Source organism: Chenopodium quinoa, unplaced genomic scaffold (genome assembly GCF_001683475.1).
Source record: "Chenopodium quinoa cultivar QQ74 unplaced genomic scaffold, ASM168347v1, whole genome shotgun sequence".
Lineage (NCBI taxonomy): Eukaryota > Viridiplantae > Streptophyta > Magnoliopsida > Caryophyllales > Amaranthaceae > Chenopodium > Chenopodium quinoa.
In genome coordinates this window covers 1,114,590-1,130,929 of record NW_018743212.1, presented here as the reverse complement: position 1 = coordinate 1,130,929, position 16,340 = coordinate 1,114,590, and the positions used below count along the sequence as shown (strand labels likewise).

Here is a 16,340-nt window from a genome sequence, read left to right as displayed (position 1 = left end):
CGGCCCATGCCCACCTCTAGCCACTACCCAGATCGAACACTACATAACATAATCGACTTCCCTCAGACCCTTACTCGCCATTGCTGCACCGCATCTCCCTCATACCGGATCGAACACTACATAACATAATCGACTTCCCTCAGACCCTTACTGGCGTTCCTTCTCTTTCCTCTCAAGCTAGCTTTCGTCATTCATCAATTCGTGTTTTTGGTGGTATTCATATGATGATTTTTATCTCTAATTTCGATCCAAGTTTTTGATATTATTCTAATTCAGATTTCTTATTTTAATTTTGAAATTTTGTTTTCTCAATTATTATTTTAGATCTCAATTTGTTATTCTTATCATTTGTTGTTTTACATGTTTTTCAGATATTAAAGTGGAAATTTGTTGGACAACCGCAAGCTTGACACAATTTGCATTGATTTTCTTCTCTAAATCCTCAGTTGTTAGCACATTCACAATTGATTATTAGTTGTATTAGAGAACTTGTAAATGTTGTAATGTAATTTTTTTCTTTATGAATTCAGTTACTTCGTATTATTGTAATTGAAATACATGTATTTTAAAGTTATTGTTATTGTGATTTATTTATTATTTATTATTATTTATTATTATTTTATTGATATCAATAATAATAATTTTTTTTAAAATAAATATGAGGAAAAGAGAGCGCCTATCAATGTAGGCGTTCTTTTTTTATATCACTATAGAACGCCTATCCTAAGATGACAGCTCTCTTTTCCTTGTTTTTTATTTACTTTGTACCTAGAATATGAAGCGCCTATCAGTAGACTTTATAAGGCACCCCCCCAAGAAGAACGCCTCTAAGGCGTTCTATATTGCTTGTTTTAGGCGTTCTGTATTCCTATTTTTGTGGTAGTGAAATAATGCTTGAAATCCATCGGGGCATGGGGCTTTTAAAGCCCCTATCTCTTTTACTATACATTCAACTTCATGTTTTGAGTAAGGTCGAACCAAAGCACACCACTCTTGCATAGGGAGCTTGGGAAAAATATCTTCTGGAAAATCAAAACTCACTGGTTCCCCTATTTCTTCAAAGAGCTTTGAGAAATACTCCACTATATGATTTCGAATCTCCAATTTATCATGCATCCAGTGATCCTCATCCCTTTTGAGAGCTTCAATTTTATTTTTCCACCTTCTTACGATCGTGCTAAGGTGGAAAAATGTCGTGTTCCTATCCCCATGTCGAAGCCATTCAATACGAGATTTCAGGTACAACAAAATTTCTTCACGTTCTAAAATTTCATCCAGAGCTCGTCTTAATTTTGCTTCTAATTTAATGAGACCTCGGTCAACCTTAGCCACAAGTTTTCGTAACACCCCAAATCTCCCTCTACGGAAATACTAGTATAATACGTATTTATACCATAAAGATAGACTTAGGCGTATTACCGCCGCGTGATTACGCAAGTCTACCAAAACTACTAACCAAACCAATACTTTGCAGCGGAAACTCAAACTCTTTCTTTATTAATAATAGCTATAAATAGAAACCATTGTCATGAGTACTCATAAATAAACAAAGACCAACATTCCTAAATTAGGTGAAGCAAATCCCGGGACTCACATATGCTCATTCATGACTCCACCTGAAAATAGTCAACACTGCTTACCATTACGGTAAATAGGGTGAACCAAAACAAATAGGAAATACGGGTTAGAAAAATATGCTAAGTACGATAAGTGCAAGATAAGTAAATTCAATTTATTTGCAAACATGCTTTTAAAAACAATTCCAATAATTAATCCAATGAATTCCAAAACTCATGTTTCAAACCAATTCTCAATAATTCAATAATTCGATGAAACGATTTATCAAACCAATTCCAATAACCCAATAATTCAATAAAACCAATTCCTCTTTTTAAAAACCAAATTCCTCTTTTGAAAACCAATTCCTCACCCAAGTGTGCACACCCCCCAAGTTTGTCACCTACTATTTCAAGGCTATTCTTGAGGAAAGACTCGGTCATACAAAGTCCAAAGTCTTATCAACTAAATCCGTATAGTGGGATTAGTAACATGCTTGTAAAGCTTTAATAATAATAATTCAATAAAATTCCTCTTTGAATAAAATCAACCTTTATAATAGGTCAACTCAAAAATCCTTTTTATTTAATTCAACATGCTTTCAAAATCAACCTTTTAATAAATACTTGAGAATTAAATCTCATATAAATATTTTTTCAAAATCAATAACTCTTCCTTTGAAAAACCTTTTTAAAAACTCTTTAAAACCATCTAACATACTTTAAAACCTTTAAACATAATAAATAAGTTCAAACCATTCAAAACATGATATTAAAATCAATCCTTTAAAAATACATTTATTAAAACAAATATGATATTAAAATCAATCCTTTAAAAATACATTTATTAAAATCAATACCTCCAAACATACTTTATTTCATAAATCATGATTCAAATCAATTTAATTCAATCACCAATAAAATCATATAAAACATGCTATTCAAACCAATCACTTTCGAAGGTATCTAGCCACCTAAACGTACCTTGATTCCGAATATATATCAATCAACACTTAGCCCTTTCAAAGTTCAATCACGAATACACCTTGCAATTAACATAACCATAAGGTTATCACAACATCAATAGACATAAACCCAAATCTAATGTGCATGGACTATAAAACTCTTTTAAAAATAATACTTTAATATAAAATTATAACTTTGAATTAGGTATTTATATTTTAGAAAACTAACCGTGAAGAAAATAAAGGAATGGGATTAAAGAAAATTGAATTTGCGTTAGAAAGAATAGGCAGAACTTGCAGAGGTCATAACTCCGAATTGGGTGATTCTTGAGCCTAACCTCAAGGATTTTTTGAGAGGAACAATTTTTCTTGAAATAGCAAAACCCCAAAAGTGGCTAGAAGTGCCCGAAAATTGGATCCAAATATATACGGGCAGATTTTCTTTTAGAAAAGAGGAGAAGAAAAGTAGGAAAAGGTTGAGGGAAAAGAAGAGTAAAAGAGAAGAAGAGAATTGAGTTTTTGGTGTGAAGAATATGAGAGACATGAGGGGGTATTAATAGGCTAGCTCATGCAAGAATTATGGTAGAGATTGTAGGAAGAGTTATGGAAAAAAGAATTAAGGAATTACTTGGAGAAGAGAATGGAAGAAATATGGAAAGTTTTGATATTAAGGTGATTAAGAATAATAGAATTAAGGATAGTGTGTTGTCATGAAAAATAATATGGCAAAAGAGATTACTTGGGGGATAATCAAGGAAGATATAAGGTAGGAAAATAAGATGATCAAATATTTAGGAGATGGAGAAATAAAATTAAGGAAAATAAGAGATTTTAAGGAGATAATTAAAAATACAATTTTCCAAAATAAATCACCCAAAAAATATTGAGCTTCCATAGCTCAAATTTTCGGATCCTATTAGTATATTTTAGGAAGTTATTTTGCTAGATTTAATTAAAAATAATCGTATAAATAATATTTATTGTAAAAAATAATTAATTAAAAAGATACCAATTATTCACTAAATAAATTAACCTAGAAAACCAGATTTTCCACACTAGGAAAATCCGAAAATCTTAGTCAATAATTAGGAATTTTCGGACATGATTAAATAAATAATAAAATATAGTTTTGGTATGCTGTCTTCCATAGAAACTGGTACAGATGGTAAAGACGAGACATAAGCTAGCCTCACATGGTGTTTGAGACATGGGTGCACTCGATTCATTTCTCACTGGTTGCTTGTGAATGCTTGTTCATGGCCTGCGTACTAGCTTCTTTACTGGCTTCAAAGGAGAATTGTAAATTTTCTTTTCCTTGCTTAGGTGGAGCAGTATTTTTGGAAAAAATATTCTCCCAATTATTTGTGCTATCTTTTAAGGGAGTAGAGATAGATTGGGATCCCACTTTTCTTTTTTCTTGGTAGGATTTCATAGGATTTTTTTATTTTTTTTTGATTTGGAATATTGTTGACCAGAAGATATATTATTTACCTTAAAAGTGGTTACTATATCTTCTTGTAACTTAAATTGCTGTGAAGAATCTCCTAAATTGATTGTGCTAATATTGCTTCCATCTTTATCCTTCGAAAATTCAAAAATATCCTTTGTTTCCTAATTTTTATCCTAAAAAATCTATCCTTTTTCCTTAGTTTGCGAGTCAAAGATAACAAATCTAGAACCACTCCCTTGTTTATCTCCTTTCGAATAATTATTGTTATTCTCTCCTAAATTAGCTCCCACCTTGTTGGGCCCATCAGCCACCTTAGCACCACCAGAACCTTCTTTCTCCACCTCTGCTCCAGCTTTGTCCGGTCTTGGATTCCTTTTTCTGGTTGGTTTTTTTCACTAACATCCACGATCTAAAGTCTTCATTCTCCTCCGGCTTGGCAACTTGATTATGCAGGCAGTGGCGGATCCAGGATTTCCGAGATAGTGTGTCACCATCAATTATTGATCATTTGTGAAAGTACAATTTTTTTTTCCTATGTCTTATTCATAATTAATTTCAATCCAAAACTTATATATATAAAATATATATATATGTATATATACATACATATATATGTATATATACATATACCAAATTGATTTCAATCCAAAAATAGGACACAAAAATTCATATCACAACCAATACAATACTTAAGAATTCAATTTTAGAAGTCGAAAATACTACAAATAACATGTTATAAACCAATGGTACAATAAAATTATTACATTGAATTAACTTTATGATTTTTTAGTTAATTGATAAGCTTTATGGGGAAATATTAAAATTGGTTGTACAAATATAAGATATAAAAAGGGAAAAAAATTATTAAAAAATTATACAAAAAAAAGTGAGATAACTTAAAAGACCAGTTATTAAATATAACTGGTCTCTTTAATGAAAAAGAAAGTAACGCAAAAAAATTGTGAAATGCAATAGCAGCATCAAAGAGACCTCTTATATAAATAACAGGTCTCTTTAATATATAAAAAAAACACACCAAGTCTTTTGTAGCAATAGCAACATCAAAGAGATCTCCTATCTTAATAAGCGGTCTCTTTGATATTGTTTGTTGTTACCACTAGCAGCATCAAAGAGGGCCAAGGTAAGGGCCTGTTCATAATCCCTATTCAAATTACTTGCTTGACTGATTAAGGTGGCTTTCCTCTTGTTGCAGTCACTGTGGCGGATACAACAGCTTCTGAACGACATTCAAAATCTGGAAGTCTCCTTTTCCGAGGTCAAGTGCGCAAGAAAAAAACGAAAGTAGGTTGGTTGGTTGAAGGCCCATCTCGCTCTTTCCTTTCTTCGGTGCTACCTTTTTCTTTCAAAGGGGACCGATTCACTCTGCGTAGATTGACTGAACGCAGAAAGCCTTCTGGTGAATTTCATCAAGTAAAAGAGTCTCAGTGTCGGCACCCTATCTATAATAAGGGGTCTCTTTGATATTTTATTTTTAAAAAAAATACTGTGTCACCGGACCCACTATGACTAAAGGTGGGTCCGCCCCTGTATGCAGGGGGTTATGATGGATAGTCATTGCATTATGTTCCCCCTCCATGTGACCTAAGGTGCATTCATCTTTAACATGGCCTAATTTTCCACATTTAAAACAAACCATCCTTATACCTTCATATTGAACTCTCCAAATACGCCCTTTTAGCCAAAATTTTGACAATAGTGGTTTGGATAGATCAATTTCTACACTTAGCCTGGTTAATTGATCACGCTCATGAGCACTAGTTTTATCCACCCTTAGAACTTTGCCAATCTTCAACCCAATTTTATTCAGAAAATTGATATCGAAATATTCTACAGGGAGATTTGGAATCCGAACCCAAGCTGTGAGAACTTTAATTGGTGCTTCATCAGGTACAAAATTTGGTACCCACTTCCTAATTGTCAAGTAATTGTCATCAAGAAGCCAAGGTCCTTGTGTGAGTACATAGTTATAATCAGCTGGATTCGAGAACTTTGCTATGTAGTAATTGCACCCTATATCAGTAAGCGCAAGTTCCCCTGTGATGTTCCATTTTTTCTTCAATCTACGCATAAGTCTCATGTACCCTAATGTGCCACTAAACATCTTGATGATCAGGGATGTTTTCCACGGCCTGCGTAGTTTTTTGTTCTCCTCCTTTGACAGACGGATAACTGGGCATCTTTCATCACTTAAGATGTCTTCTGAAATGTCTTCATCGTCAGAGACGTCTTCATCTTCATCGTCATCCAGAAGGCTCAGGCTATAGTCACCATTTGCTCGAGAAGAGTTTCCCTTTAGCATGTCTCTGAATGAAAAACCATTGTCTTGAATCTAAGGGCTTTGATTCAAATTTCTTCCTATCTCAGCCTCCTTGGGTTACCAGATCCCACCATGGCTACATCAGTCATAACTTCATCAGTACTATCATCATTATTGAAAATCGAATGTGTTACGTAGTATTTTTCTTTTTGGTTTCTTATTTGAACAATCAATTTGATCTCTTTCTTCCAGGGGTTCACCATGGTTGTTTTCTCGGTTTTCCATTGAGAGAATTTTTTTGTATCGTAGATATGAAGATTATTAATCTTTCTCGGATTAATATTCAACTAGGATTTGCTTTCTCGGGTTAATTGCTCGTCTTCTCACCATTCTCAATAAATCAAAATTTTATTAATCTCCAATGAATAAACTGAATATTAACATTGATTATAAATAAGCTAATAAAATCTAAAAAGATATCCTAGCTTAATTATAATTCTATCCTAGTAAAAACTCTTAAAAAGAACTCTATCTTAAGGTAACAACCTAAAAGATAAAACTCATGACAATTAACAAAGATATATCGTAAGCCTAAAACAAGAAAAACCTTCCCAAGTGAGAAATAAAAACTTGTAGGCAAATTTCTAAAATTAACAACTATGAATAACCCAACTTATTACGCATCACTACAGTCATAAAAACGAGAACATCAACATAAAACCAGAGAGAAATTGTTAGAAAAGACACTACAAAATTTTTGGATACCATTTCACTTTATCGTAACTTAATCTGAGAACTAATTTTCTCAAAAATTTATTGACCAGAAAAGGCCGTCAGCAAAAGTTATAATTAAAAAACACTGAATAAAAGAATAATGTGGTCTATGTTATTTCGACTCTTCACTTTTTCTAACATACCAATTTTAAATACCATTACAACTCTACAAGACACAAAGCTGTACAGTTATTGACAATGCCGATTCTCACAGCAAGATTTTAAATATCTTAGCACTGAAATATAAAGATAAGAACAGAACGTGGGCGGCACCTACAGGCTCCAGCCAATGGCTGGTGTAGATCATGAAACTGACTTGAGAAGAAAGAAGTACCACAAGCACCACTGAATGACTACCAAAACTCCAACAACATTGCATCCCAAATACTCATCTCCCTCCTTCATCCATCCGTACATTTCCCTCTTCACTTATGTGTGTGTAACCGTAGGCCTGTAGCCATTCTACGGCTTTCCACCACTACTCTTTGGCTATCCTCTAGAATCCTACCGCCTTCTTTGAGTTAAATGAGCTGCTGGACTTGGATGAATTGGTGCTAGACGGCTTATAGAGCATATTGGCAGCAGTCCCCAGACAGTCACACCAGGTCCTCCTGGTCACCAACTACCTCCAAATACACTTCGTCAGGGTGCATTCCTAATCCAGCATTCTGATACAAATAAAGTTAAGGGGTTAAATGGTTGTATTAGCACAATGATTAAATGATCATATCCAAAATTCTATCACTACTTTCACAGCAAACACATTCATACAGTGTGGCCTTATGTGGATCTAGAGTGACACAATCGACTATGCTACTTTTGAAAATTTTCTTAAGTATGCACAAGCAATACCACATTAGACAATATCCAAAGTTTAGAGAAGAAAATACGGAAAAATAAAGTATAACATACTAATTGATATTCGCCACATTAGAAGAAATAAGGTTCAGCATCCAACAAAAGCTCAGATATACAAACAATGCAAGGCCTTAGAACACTTTCGCCTTGTTTGGATAGGAAACAAGGAAGGAAAGGAAGGGGAGGGATAGAAGAGGAAGGGAAGAGAGAAGAAAGGGAGGGGGAGGTGAGCTCCATTTTCCCTCCAAATCTCTCCAATTTTGGAGAGATTATGCTTATTAAAGAGAGAGGGAAAATGGATCCCTCCCTCTCCTTTCCCTTCCTTCCCCCAATCCTTTACCCAAACAAGAGAGTTTGTCCCCCACCCTTTCTCTTCCTTTCTTTTCCTTTCATTTCCTTCTATCCAAACAAAGTTTTTTAGATTATTGGACTTGGAACAGGTAAAGTGTAAAATTTACTCACTCCTGTCCGTGTTGACTAAGCACATAGCAGAATCTACAAGAAAGAGTAGTATAAGATAGCAGACGCAATGCTTGGGATGGGAATTGAGACACTACTGAATGTGAAGTTGCATACTAGCTGATGAGAGATGACATACACTTCTTGCAACTAATAGTCAAATAATGAGAGTCACTCTCACTTTTTTCTAGATGAGAGATGACATACACTTCTAAGAATTAATAGTCAAATAATGAGTTTTTCACTAGCAACTGGAAAAAAAAAATGATTTATGTTCTAGGACTTCTAGCATAGTCCTATAGCACATCAAAATTCAGCTGTGAATCCAAGTAGATATTACACATCAAATTTGAAAAATACAAGAAAAATCAACCTAGGGTTTCCTGTTTGGCACTCACAAATTAGTGACCAATCAGTAGTTGCAATAACATGTATAAAAGTCGCAAATTTCTGGTTCCGGTAACCTTCTCCGGTCTTTAAAGCCACTTTCACATTTAGCAACTGTCTTTTCAGTACCAAAAAATAAAATGGCAATCGAAAACTGTGGTAGCAACATTTTTTTTGAGACCTGGTTTTAGGGTCATTTATTTATGGTTGCTGACAGTTACTAATATTAATCTGCTCACAGTGCTCAATGTTTTTTATAGTGAGAAGATACAACAATTTATAGTTGCTCAGCAAAGTGACAAATTAACAAGTACTAACATACATTTCACTTCATCTAGCTGCCAGAGATCAAATCCATACCTTATTATGGAACAGACATCCTAAAATAAATAAAGAGCTGACCTTCACAATATACTTTGCTCAACTGACTATCCAAATAGAATCTAATCATCCAAATACAACCTATAACTTTGGCAGATGGCCCGACCTACCTGCAGCCAAAACACAATAAGGCACTGGACACAAATACTCTAGCCATAGTTGCCTCACTAACCTTTAAGAAATACTCCAGATTCAGTTCACTTCAAAGATGACTCTTTCACTTTCCACCTAACACACCACATGTCCCCTGGCTGCTTAGATAGTCAGCAAATTGGCAACCATTCATACACCGTCCAAAAAAAAAAAGGTTTAATAGGTCCTACTCCGCTATGTATACAGGGTCTCAAGTCAAGAAAAGGCTTCATCTCATTCTTGTAAAGGGAGTGAATGCACCGCAAGACCAGAAAAGTTTCTCTCTCAATTTGCAGCAGCGGAATCCACATATTATAACTTTATAAGTCATTTCCTAAGACGACCCTTTTTCAATGAAAGAAATGTTTCCCAAATGAATTTCAGTTAAGTTTATCATCAAGGACAAATAATTCATCAACTTCAGAGCCAGAAGTTGTACAGAAAACTCTATTATTTTCTTAGCAGAATTGAGGGTAAAAAAAGAAAGAAAGTAAAAAAGGTTCTCAATTTTCTAAAACTGTACCAAAGAAAGATAGATATTGAACAAAACCCTGCTAAAAAATACAATTGAATTTTGAATATAATTAATCTGATTCAATTTGAAAACTAATTGTTAATTAAATCTAGCATTTGCTGCAACAGTGAGACTTCTTCCTACCTATTAGACAAACTCTATAATTCTGCAAAATTGACAGGAGAATTAACTTAACCAAATCAGAAGCAATTCATGTAAGATAATGACTGCAAAATAATACAGCTACGTGCAAGAAAAATGTTTGAGGTGCTAACCTCTTCAGATTTCCATAAACAGAAAGAAGAAAAGACAGGTTGAGATCTTATGAACGTCTAGAGGAGGGGTTGAGGGGGGAATGGGACACAGCGGAAGAACTCAGGCTTTTTTTGACAATCAAGAGGAATGGACTTATTAAACTAATAACAGGAAGCAATTGCATAATAAGAAGAAACCATTGCCCGAATTAGGCCCCACATTTACGTGTAATAGTCATAACTTGTTAATAAATGCATCACATTTACATAACTAAACATCATTAACCTTATACATGTTAATGATCTATTGCAGTCAGCAGAAAATAACAAGCAACTTAAATTGTTGAACTACTTGTTGGCAGTTTTATGGATTCAGCAAAGGAATAGAAAATATGCAAAACTTATGATTGTCAGAGGAGAAAAGGACAAATAATAGCAGTATACAATTATACTAACAATTTTCCTCATTGAAATTGACAGTACACTTGGCTGGAAAGTAACAATTGTGAATAACCTGGGTCAAAAAATGTGATATGATCATCAAACACCTTCAAATGGCAAAAGACAATTCAATCAAATTACAATTTGCAAAGACAACGGTATAACCAACTGAGATCCCCAAAAAAAACTGATCTTCAAACCAGCAATATCATTGAATATAAAGGAAGTCAAAGTTTTCAATTGAGTAAGAGTATATGTATATTGTATATATCCCAATTTACAAGCTTATAAGCACAGGGGAAAACAACACCCTACCATAGCTACTGGCTGCAATGATGTAGGTTGTCCCTCTCTTCAAGCATAGTTCCCTTTGCTACTAAATTTGACTTGAACCTCAGTGCAAAAACCAATGAAACCTAAAATGTCAATATAAGCAATCTTGTAAAACAAAAGCACCCAAATAAACATCAACCAAGGCCATCTATTATAGTTTTGACAACAATTTATACACGAGATAAGAGTCTAACCATTGCTGTCTTATTTTGTTTGATGTACGTTCTCTGACAAATCAAAAGCCCGTACAAACATCTCATACTAAGGTTGCAAGTTGCTGATGCTGAATCAAACAAGATACAAGTAACTGCAACATCTCTCTGTGCCAAAATTAATTATAAGCAGATTTTGAAGTGTTCCTGGCCCAGAACTCATGGAATCCATAGCCATCAATTGAGGACACAACTAGTTAGCGCCTCACCAACAGGATCAAATAATGCCTTGCTTAACTATGAACTGTCTTTTGAATGGAGTGCATTAATTAGTTTTTCAGAGATTGATCTATCCAGAGTAAATCCCTTCTCCATCATCTGATCCCACAAGCTACAAGCCACCGAAATCTTGTTCTTCCGTATCAGCCCTGTAATTAACAATTTAAACGTGACCTCATCAGGACAGGGTCCTGCCTTTTGCATATTGTGATACAAACTCATAGCCTCGTTCATTCTAGAAACTTTACACAGCCCAGTTATAAGAGCATTGTATGAAACTACATCTGGAGTTGTCCCATTCTCGACCATGTCATTGAAAACACTTTGACCCGCATCAATTCTGCCCGTCTTACAAAGGTGATTAATAATTATGGTATACAAAACACAATCAGGAAAAATTCCCATTCCTGTCATTTGATCAAGAAGACTCTTGGCAATGTTGGAACTTCCTTCCCTAAGAAAAGTTTTTATGAGGATGGTAAATGTCATAGTATCAGGGGTGATACCTTTCCGGAACATTTCCTCAAATAGCTTGTAAGCCCTTTTCGTGTGTTGGCCACTGCATAGTCCCTCGATAATAGTATTATAAGAGACAACATCACATAATCCTTTCACTTCCATGACATCAAGCAACAAATACGCCTTGTCCAGGCGCTTAGCTTTACAAAGACCCTTCAGAAATTGGTTGTAGCTGTATATATCAGGTTCAAGTCCATTCTTTTCCATCTTTTCCATCAGTTTCTCAGCCTCCGTCAGCATAAGCTGATCACAACAATAACCCAACAGTATATTATATGTGACCTGATCTGGCTCACATCCATTCCTCTTCATGTATGATTTGATAGTGAGTGCTTTACTGATCTGGTCAACCTTACAAAACCCACTGATAAGGGCATTATAAACCAGTATACTTGTAGGTGCTCCGCATTTCATCATATCTACTATAAGCTCGTAAGCTAAATCAACTTTACCACCACCACATAAACCAAGAACCAAAGTTCTACAAGCTTTGTCATCTGGATTCAATCCAATCTTTATCATAGTATGCCAAATCTCAACAGCATTGTCAAATTGCCCTACTTTACACAATCCACTAATAAGTATAGTAAAAGTTACAGCATCAGGTTGTCTGCCCTTCTGCATCATATCCCGTAATAAGCTTAAAGCCGAGTCTATTTTATTTTCCTGGCACAACAAATGTAAATATATATTGTATGCCCATATGTCCGGCACAGATCCAAGCTTTTCCATATCCTCCAACAGATACTCAATGAGCTGATAATTCTTCACCTCACACAAAGCACATATAAATCTCGAATATGTAAAAGAAATCAATGAAAACCCTTGTGGGATTAGTGTGTGGTAATAATGCTCGGCTAAGTCAAGACGGGATTGTTTAATTAGAACCCCAATAAATCGATTGTAATCTATACTAAACACTCGACAGTTTGAAGAAATCATCTCGTCAAAAGTTTCAATCGCTTGATTTATAAGCCCCGCTTTAACAAATCTTGATATAAGAGCTCTATAGACAGATCGGTGTTTGCCAAAACTGCAAATCATATCATGCATTCAACTCTATGTGGAACGCAATAACACTACCCACTGGGATCAAAACCATGTCGATTGAAGCCTCGACACAGTTCAGCCAAAGTTGTTTCTCTTTCTTTTACTTAAGCTTTTCTCTTTCCTTTCAATTTCAACAAACAAGCTATCCACTATTCACCCCTGTTCAATAATTTCAAACATCAAAACTTCACCAAATAAAAAGCATCATAACAGTATTATCTTAGCTAAAGTAGTACTCAAGTCTCAAGCTCAACAATGTAATATACTTGCATTACTTATATAATCTTCACCCAATTTACAAAAATAAATGCCATATTACTATAAGTAGCTTATCTAGCTAGAAAAGAGCTAAAAGCACACAATCCACAATAAGAAAGCTAAACTCAAACGATCAAAATTACAAAAAGCCTCAAAAACTAAAATAAATTACTTGAGATCAATCAAATAAACCCAAACCTATCCAGATTAAACCACTATCAATCAATAATTTTTCCTCGAATCCTAATGAAGAAAACAAATTCTTCAAGTGGGTATATATCAATCTTAAATTTCTGACATAATTACTAATTAGCAACACCCCCCACCCCCCCCCCCCCAACAAAAAAAAAATCAATAATATGTTCCATTCAATCACAAACCATTGAAAACCCATATGCCCAATACTCAAACAGACTAAAAGAAACAATCTTTAAGAAGTTTAAAGCCAAACATTGAAGAAATTGGAATTTTTATGAGAAAATTACCTTAAACCAAGCTTTAATCTGGGAAGTAAACGAACCCCAGCAATGTAGGAGGAGAGAAAAGGTGGGGAAGTTAGTAGAAGAAGGTTGCGCCGCTAGCAAAAGTAGCGGCGGAGATTGGGAGGTCAGGTGGGTGGATTGATGGGCGGCAGAAATGTCAAATCAGCGAGTGAAGTTCTGAAACGAGGAACTCCATTATAGGCTATAACTGGTTCTTGTTCAACTTTCAGTTCAATTGGTAAGTGGGCTTTCCTGCTAGATTGAACACAGATGGCTAACGGGCTTCAGTAATGTTGTGTTGAGTTCTATTGATAAAGTCTAAGTAAACCCTAGTAGCTCTAGGTTGTTCTTTTTTTTCCCTCTAAAAGCACACAAGCGGATACCAAAGAGGGGTCAATTCAGGTTATCGGTTACACATAAGTTAATTCTACGAGTAGCTGAGATTTAAGGTGCATTCTATTTATCTTATTTAACTTTTTTAACCAATCTAAACTTATTAAATAAAATTACTACTAATCTTTTTTCTAACTATTTTTTCTTGAATCTATCTTATGTATAGATGTTAATATGACTAAACAAAAAGATAGAGTCAAATTGATTGACCTGTCACCATTATGACATGAATAAGATTGATAAACCTTAAGAATTACTCCACTGGCCTCTTGATGCTTATTCCATTTATAATTTCACATTCATGTATAAGAAAAATAAAATAAAAAAAATTGGTGAAATTATACTGTAGTATTATGGGTATGTAGTTTCATAATCTTCAGTACTATTTTCTCAAGTATAATTTTATGGCAAAAGCTAACAAGTATCTCGAGACATTAGATTAGAGAACTAAAATTGAAAATAAGTGAAATAAACATTAACCACACCGAACGACGTGTGATTTAAGCATGCATTCCAAAATTAACACTATAAAGTATTTTAAGTTATATATTAATTAGTTATCTAACGTTCAAGGTGCGCTCTCTAGCAAGATCCTAATTTTATTAACAAATTTATATGTGAGGTAAATAATTAGATGTATTTCTCAAAGAGTATAATATAGACGCAAATAGAGAAGAAAGAAGTAATCTGTAATTCCATAATAGGAGAGGAAGCTCCAATTTATCATTTATATAGTGACATTTTTGTAATTAAATAAAACAACAAAAATCACAGTCTGCATTATTAGATAAACTAGTATGTGCCTATGCTAATGCACGGAATACAACTAATAATAGGATTTTATAAAATTTGAAGTACATATGTACATAGTCTTATGTAGTAGTTAAATAACCTTTCAATTAATTGTTCCAAAATCCCAGCCCTATTTTAATTTATTTATCCTAACAATATGTTTAAATGTCAATTCTTAGGGCCTATTCTATTCACCTTATTTTCACTTATTTCAATTTTAATAAGTTTAGTTAAGTTCAGATTAGTTCAGAGATAAATAAGTTTTGATAAGGGTTTCCCAAGTTCAAATTACAATTAAAATAAGTTTTAATAAGGTCTAATAAGTTTAGATAAATTCAGATAAGTGAAAATCAGGTGAATAGAACACACATTATTTGATATTGAGAGGATTAGATAGTTCTATATGTTTTTTTTTTTTTATTATTATCATGATAAAATGGAGAACTATGAGAGTAGTGGGTGTTAGGAATTTAGAGTGTGGTAGAAAAGAGCCCTCTCCTTTGAATGGAGAGGCTGCGGCTGGGAAGCCACGGAAAGTCGCGCCCGCGGCATGGGCGCGACCGGGCATCTCCAGAAAGTTTGGTGAAATCTGCGATTTCCCTGTCCGCGCTCACGGGCTGAAATGTCGCGCCTGCGGGGCCATGAGGAGCGCCCACTCCTACTGGTTGCCGCGCCCGCGGCCCTAACAGTTGCAGTTTCGTTTGTTCTTTTAATTGCGAAATTAAAAGAAAGAGCTAGATAGATTCTGGTTTTTGCTCTCTCTGATTTTCCTCTCTAGGTTTTCACTCTTCTTCACACTTTTCTCTAAGAAACTTGCAATCTCTTATAGAAAACTCTATCAATTAAGTTAATCTTTGAGAATTTGATCATCTTGCTACATTTCTTAGTGCAAAGATTGTAGTGTTGTCTATTGTATCTCAAAGTGATTTTCCAGTTTCAACCCAAGCATCGTGGTGGGGGAAATTATCACTTTAGGAAAGTGTTTACACGCCTTAGACAAGTATCCGGCATTGAAGACTCACGTGGTCTTTGGTATTCTCATGTTTTTGGTGATTTTTTTGGCTTGGTGTAGAGGCAAGTTTAGTATCTTTCATATTAGTGTTTTTCTTTGTAATTTCTGATTACATTGTTATATTGGTGTTTGGTTTGTAATACTTTAATTAGTATTGGTTGTTAAATTTTTAGATTGAAATTATACACTATTTTAGGTTTTGTTCCACCGTTTTTAAGTAATTCTTGTTTTGTTAAATTGGTGAAAACCTAACAGTGGGAACAGTTTTGCAGTTATTCGTGAAAGTGCATTCCTTTTTTCTTTTTCTTTTTTTTTTTGAAATTTAAATATAAAGTTGATAGGATTTTAGTTGGAGAAATGGAGAGATTTTAGGGTGATTTAGGTGGGATTGCATGTGAGCCAAGGATTGGGGATTTGGAGCATTTTCGTTAAAACGACTCTTAAATTATATATAAGAATTAAATTGAGTGTAAAATGCGCCCCTGCCCACCAACAATAATCAAATGGTTCATATTCTAGACAGCTTCTGAAGTCCGTTAAAGCACACAATATACATTAGAATTAAACTCTAAAAACATAAACGAAGATTAGTATTCCATTGGGGGTTGACCATTGTCACCA

At 34.4% G+C, this 16,340-nt stretch overlaps 1 protein-coding gene and 1 long non-coding RNA gene across 2 annotated transcripts; one reads left to right on the top strand and one right to left on the bottom strand.

Moving 5' to 3' along the window:
- Positions 1-148: 148 nt before the first annotated feature.
- On the top strand, positions 149-574 carry LOC110734119. Its single transcript, XR_002513765.1, has 2 exons — positions 149-213; positions 372-574. It is a non-coding gene; the product is annotated as an uncharacterized LOC110734119 (long non-coding RNA).
- Positions 575-7,004: 6,430 nt separating this feature from the next.
- On the bottom strand, positions 7,005-14,390 carry LOC110734279 (pentatricopeptide repeat-containing protein At1g13040, mitochondrial-like). The gene is made up of 4 exons (XM_021914359.1): positions 13,526-14,390; positions 10,977-12,941; positions 10,765-10,865; positions 7,005-7,691 (listed from the first exon to the last, which is right to left on the bottom strand). The coding sequence occupies exon 2, from the start codon at positions 12,783-12,785 to the stop codon at positions 11,232-11,234; it is 1,554 nt and encodes a 517-aa protein (XP_021770051.1). The 5' UTR covers positions 12,786-12,941; positions 13,526-14,390; the 3' UTR covers positions 7,005-7,691; positions 10,765-10,865; positions 10,977-11,231.
- Positions 14,391-16,340: the final 1,950 nt, after the last annotated feature.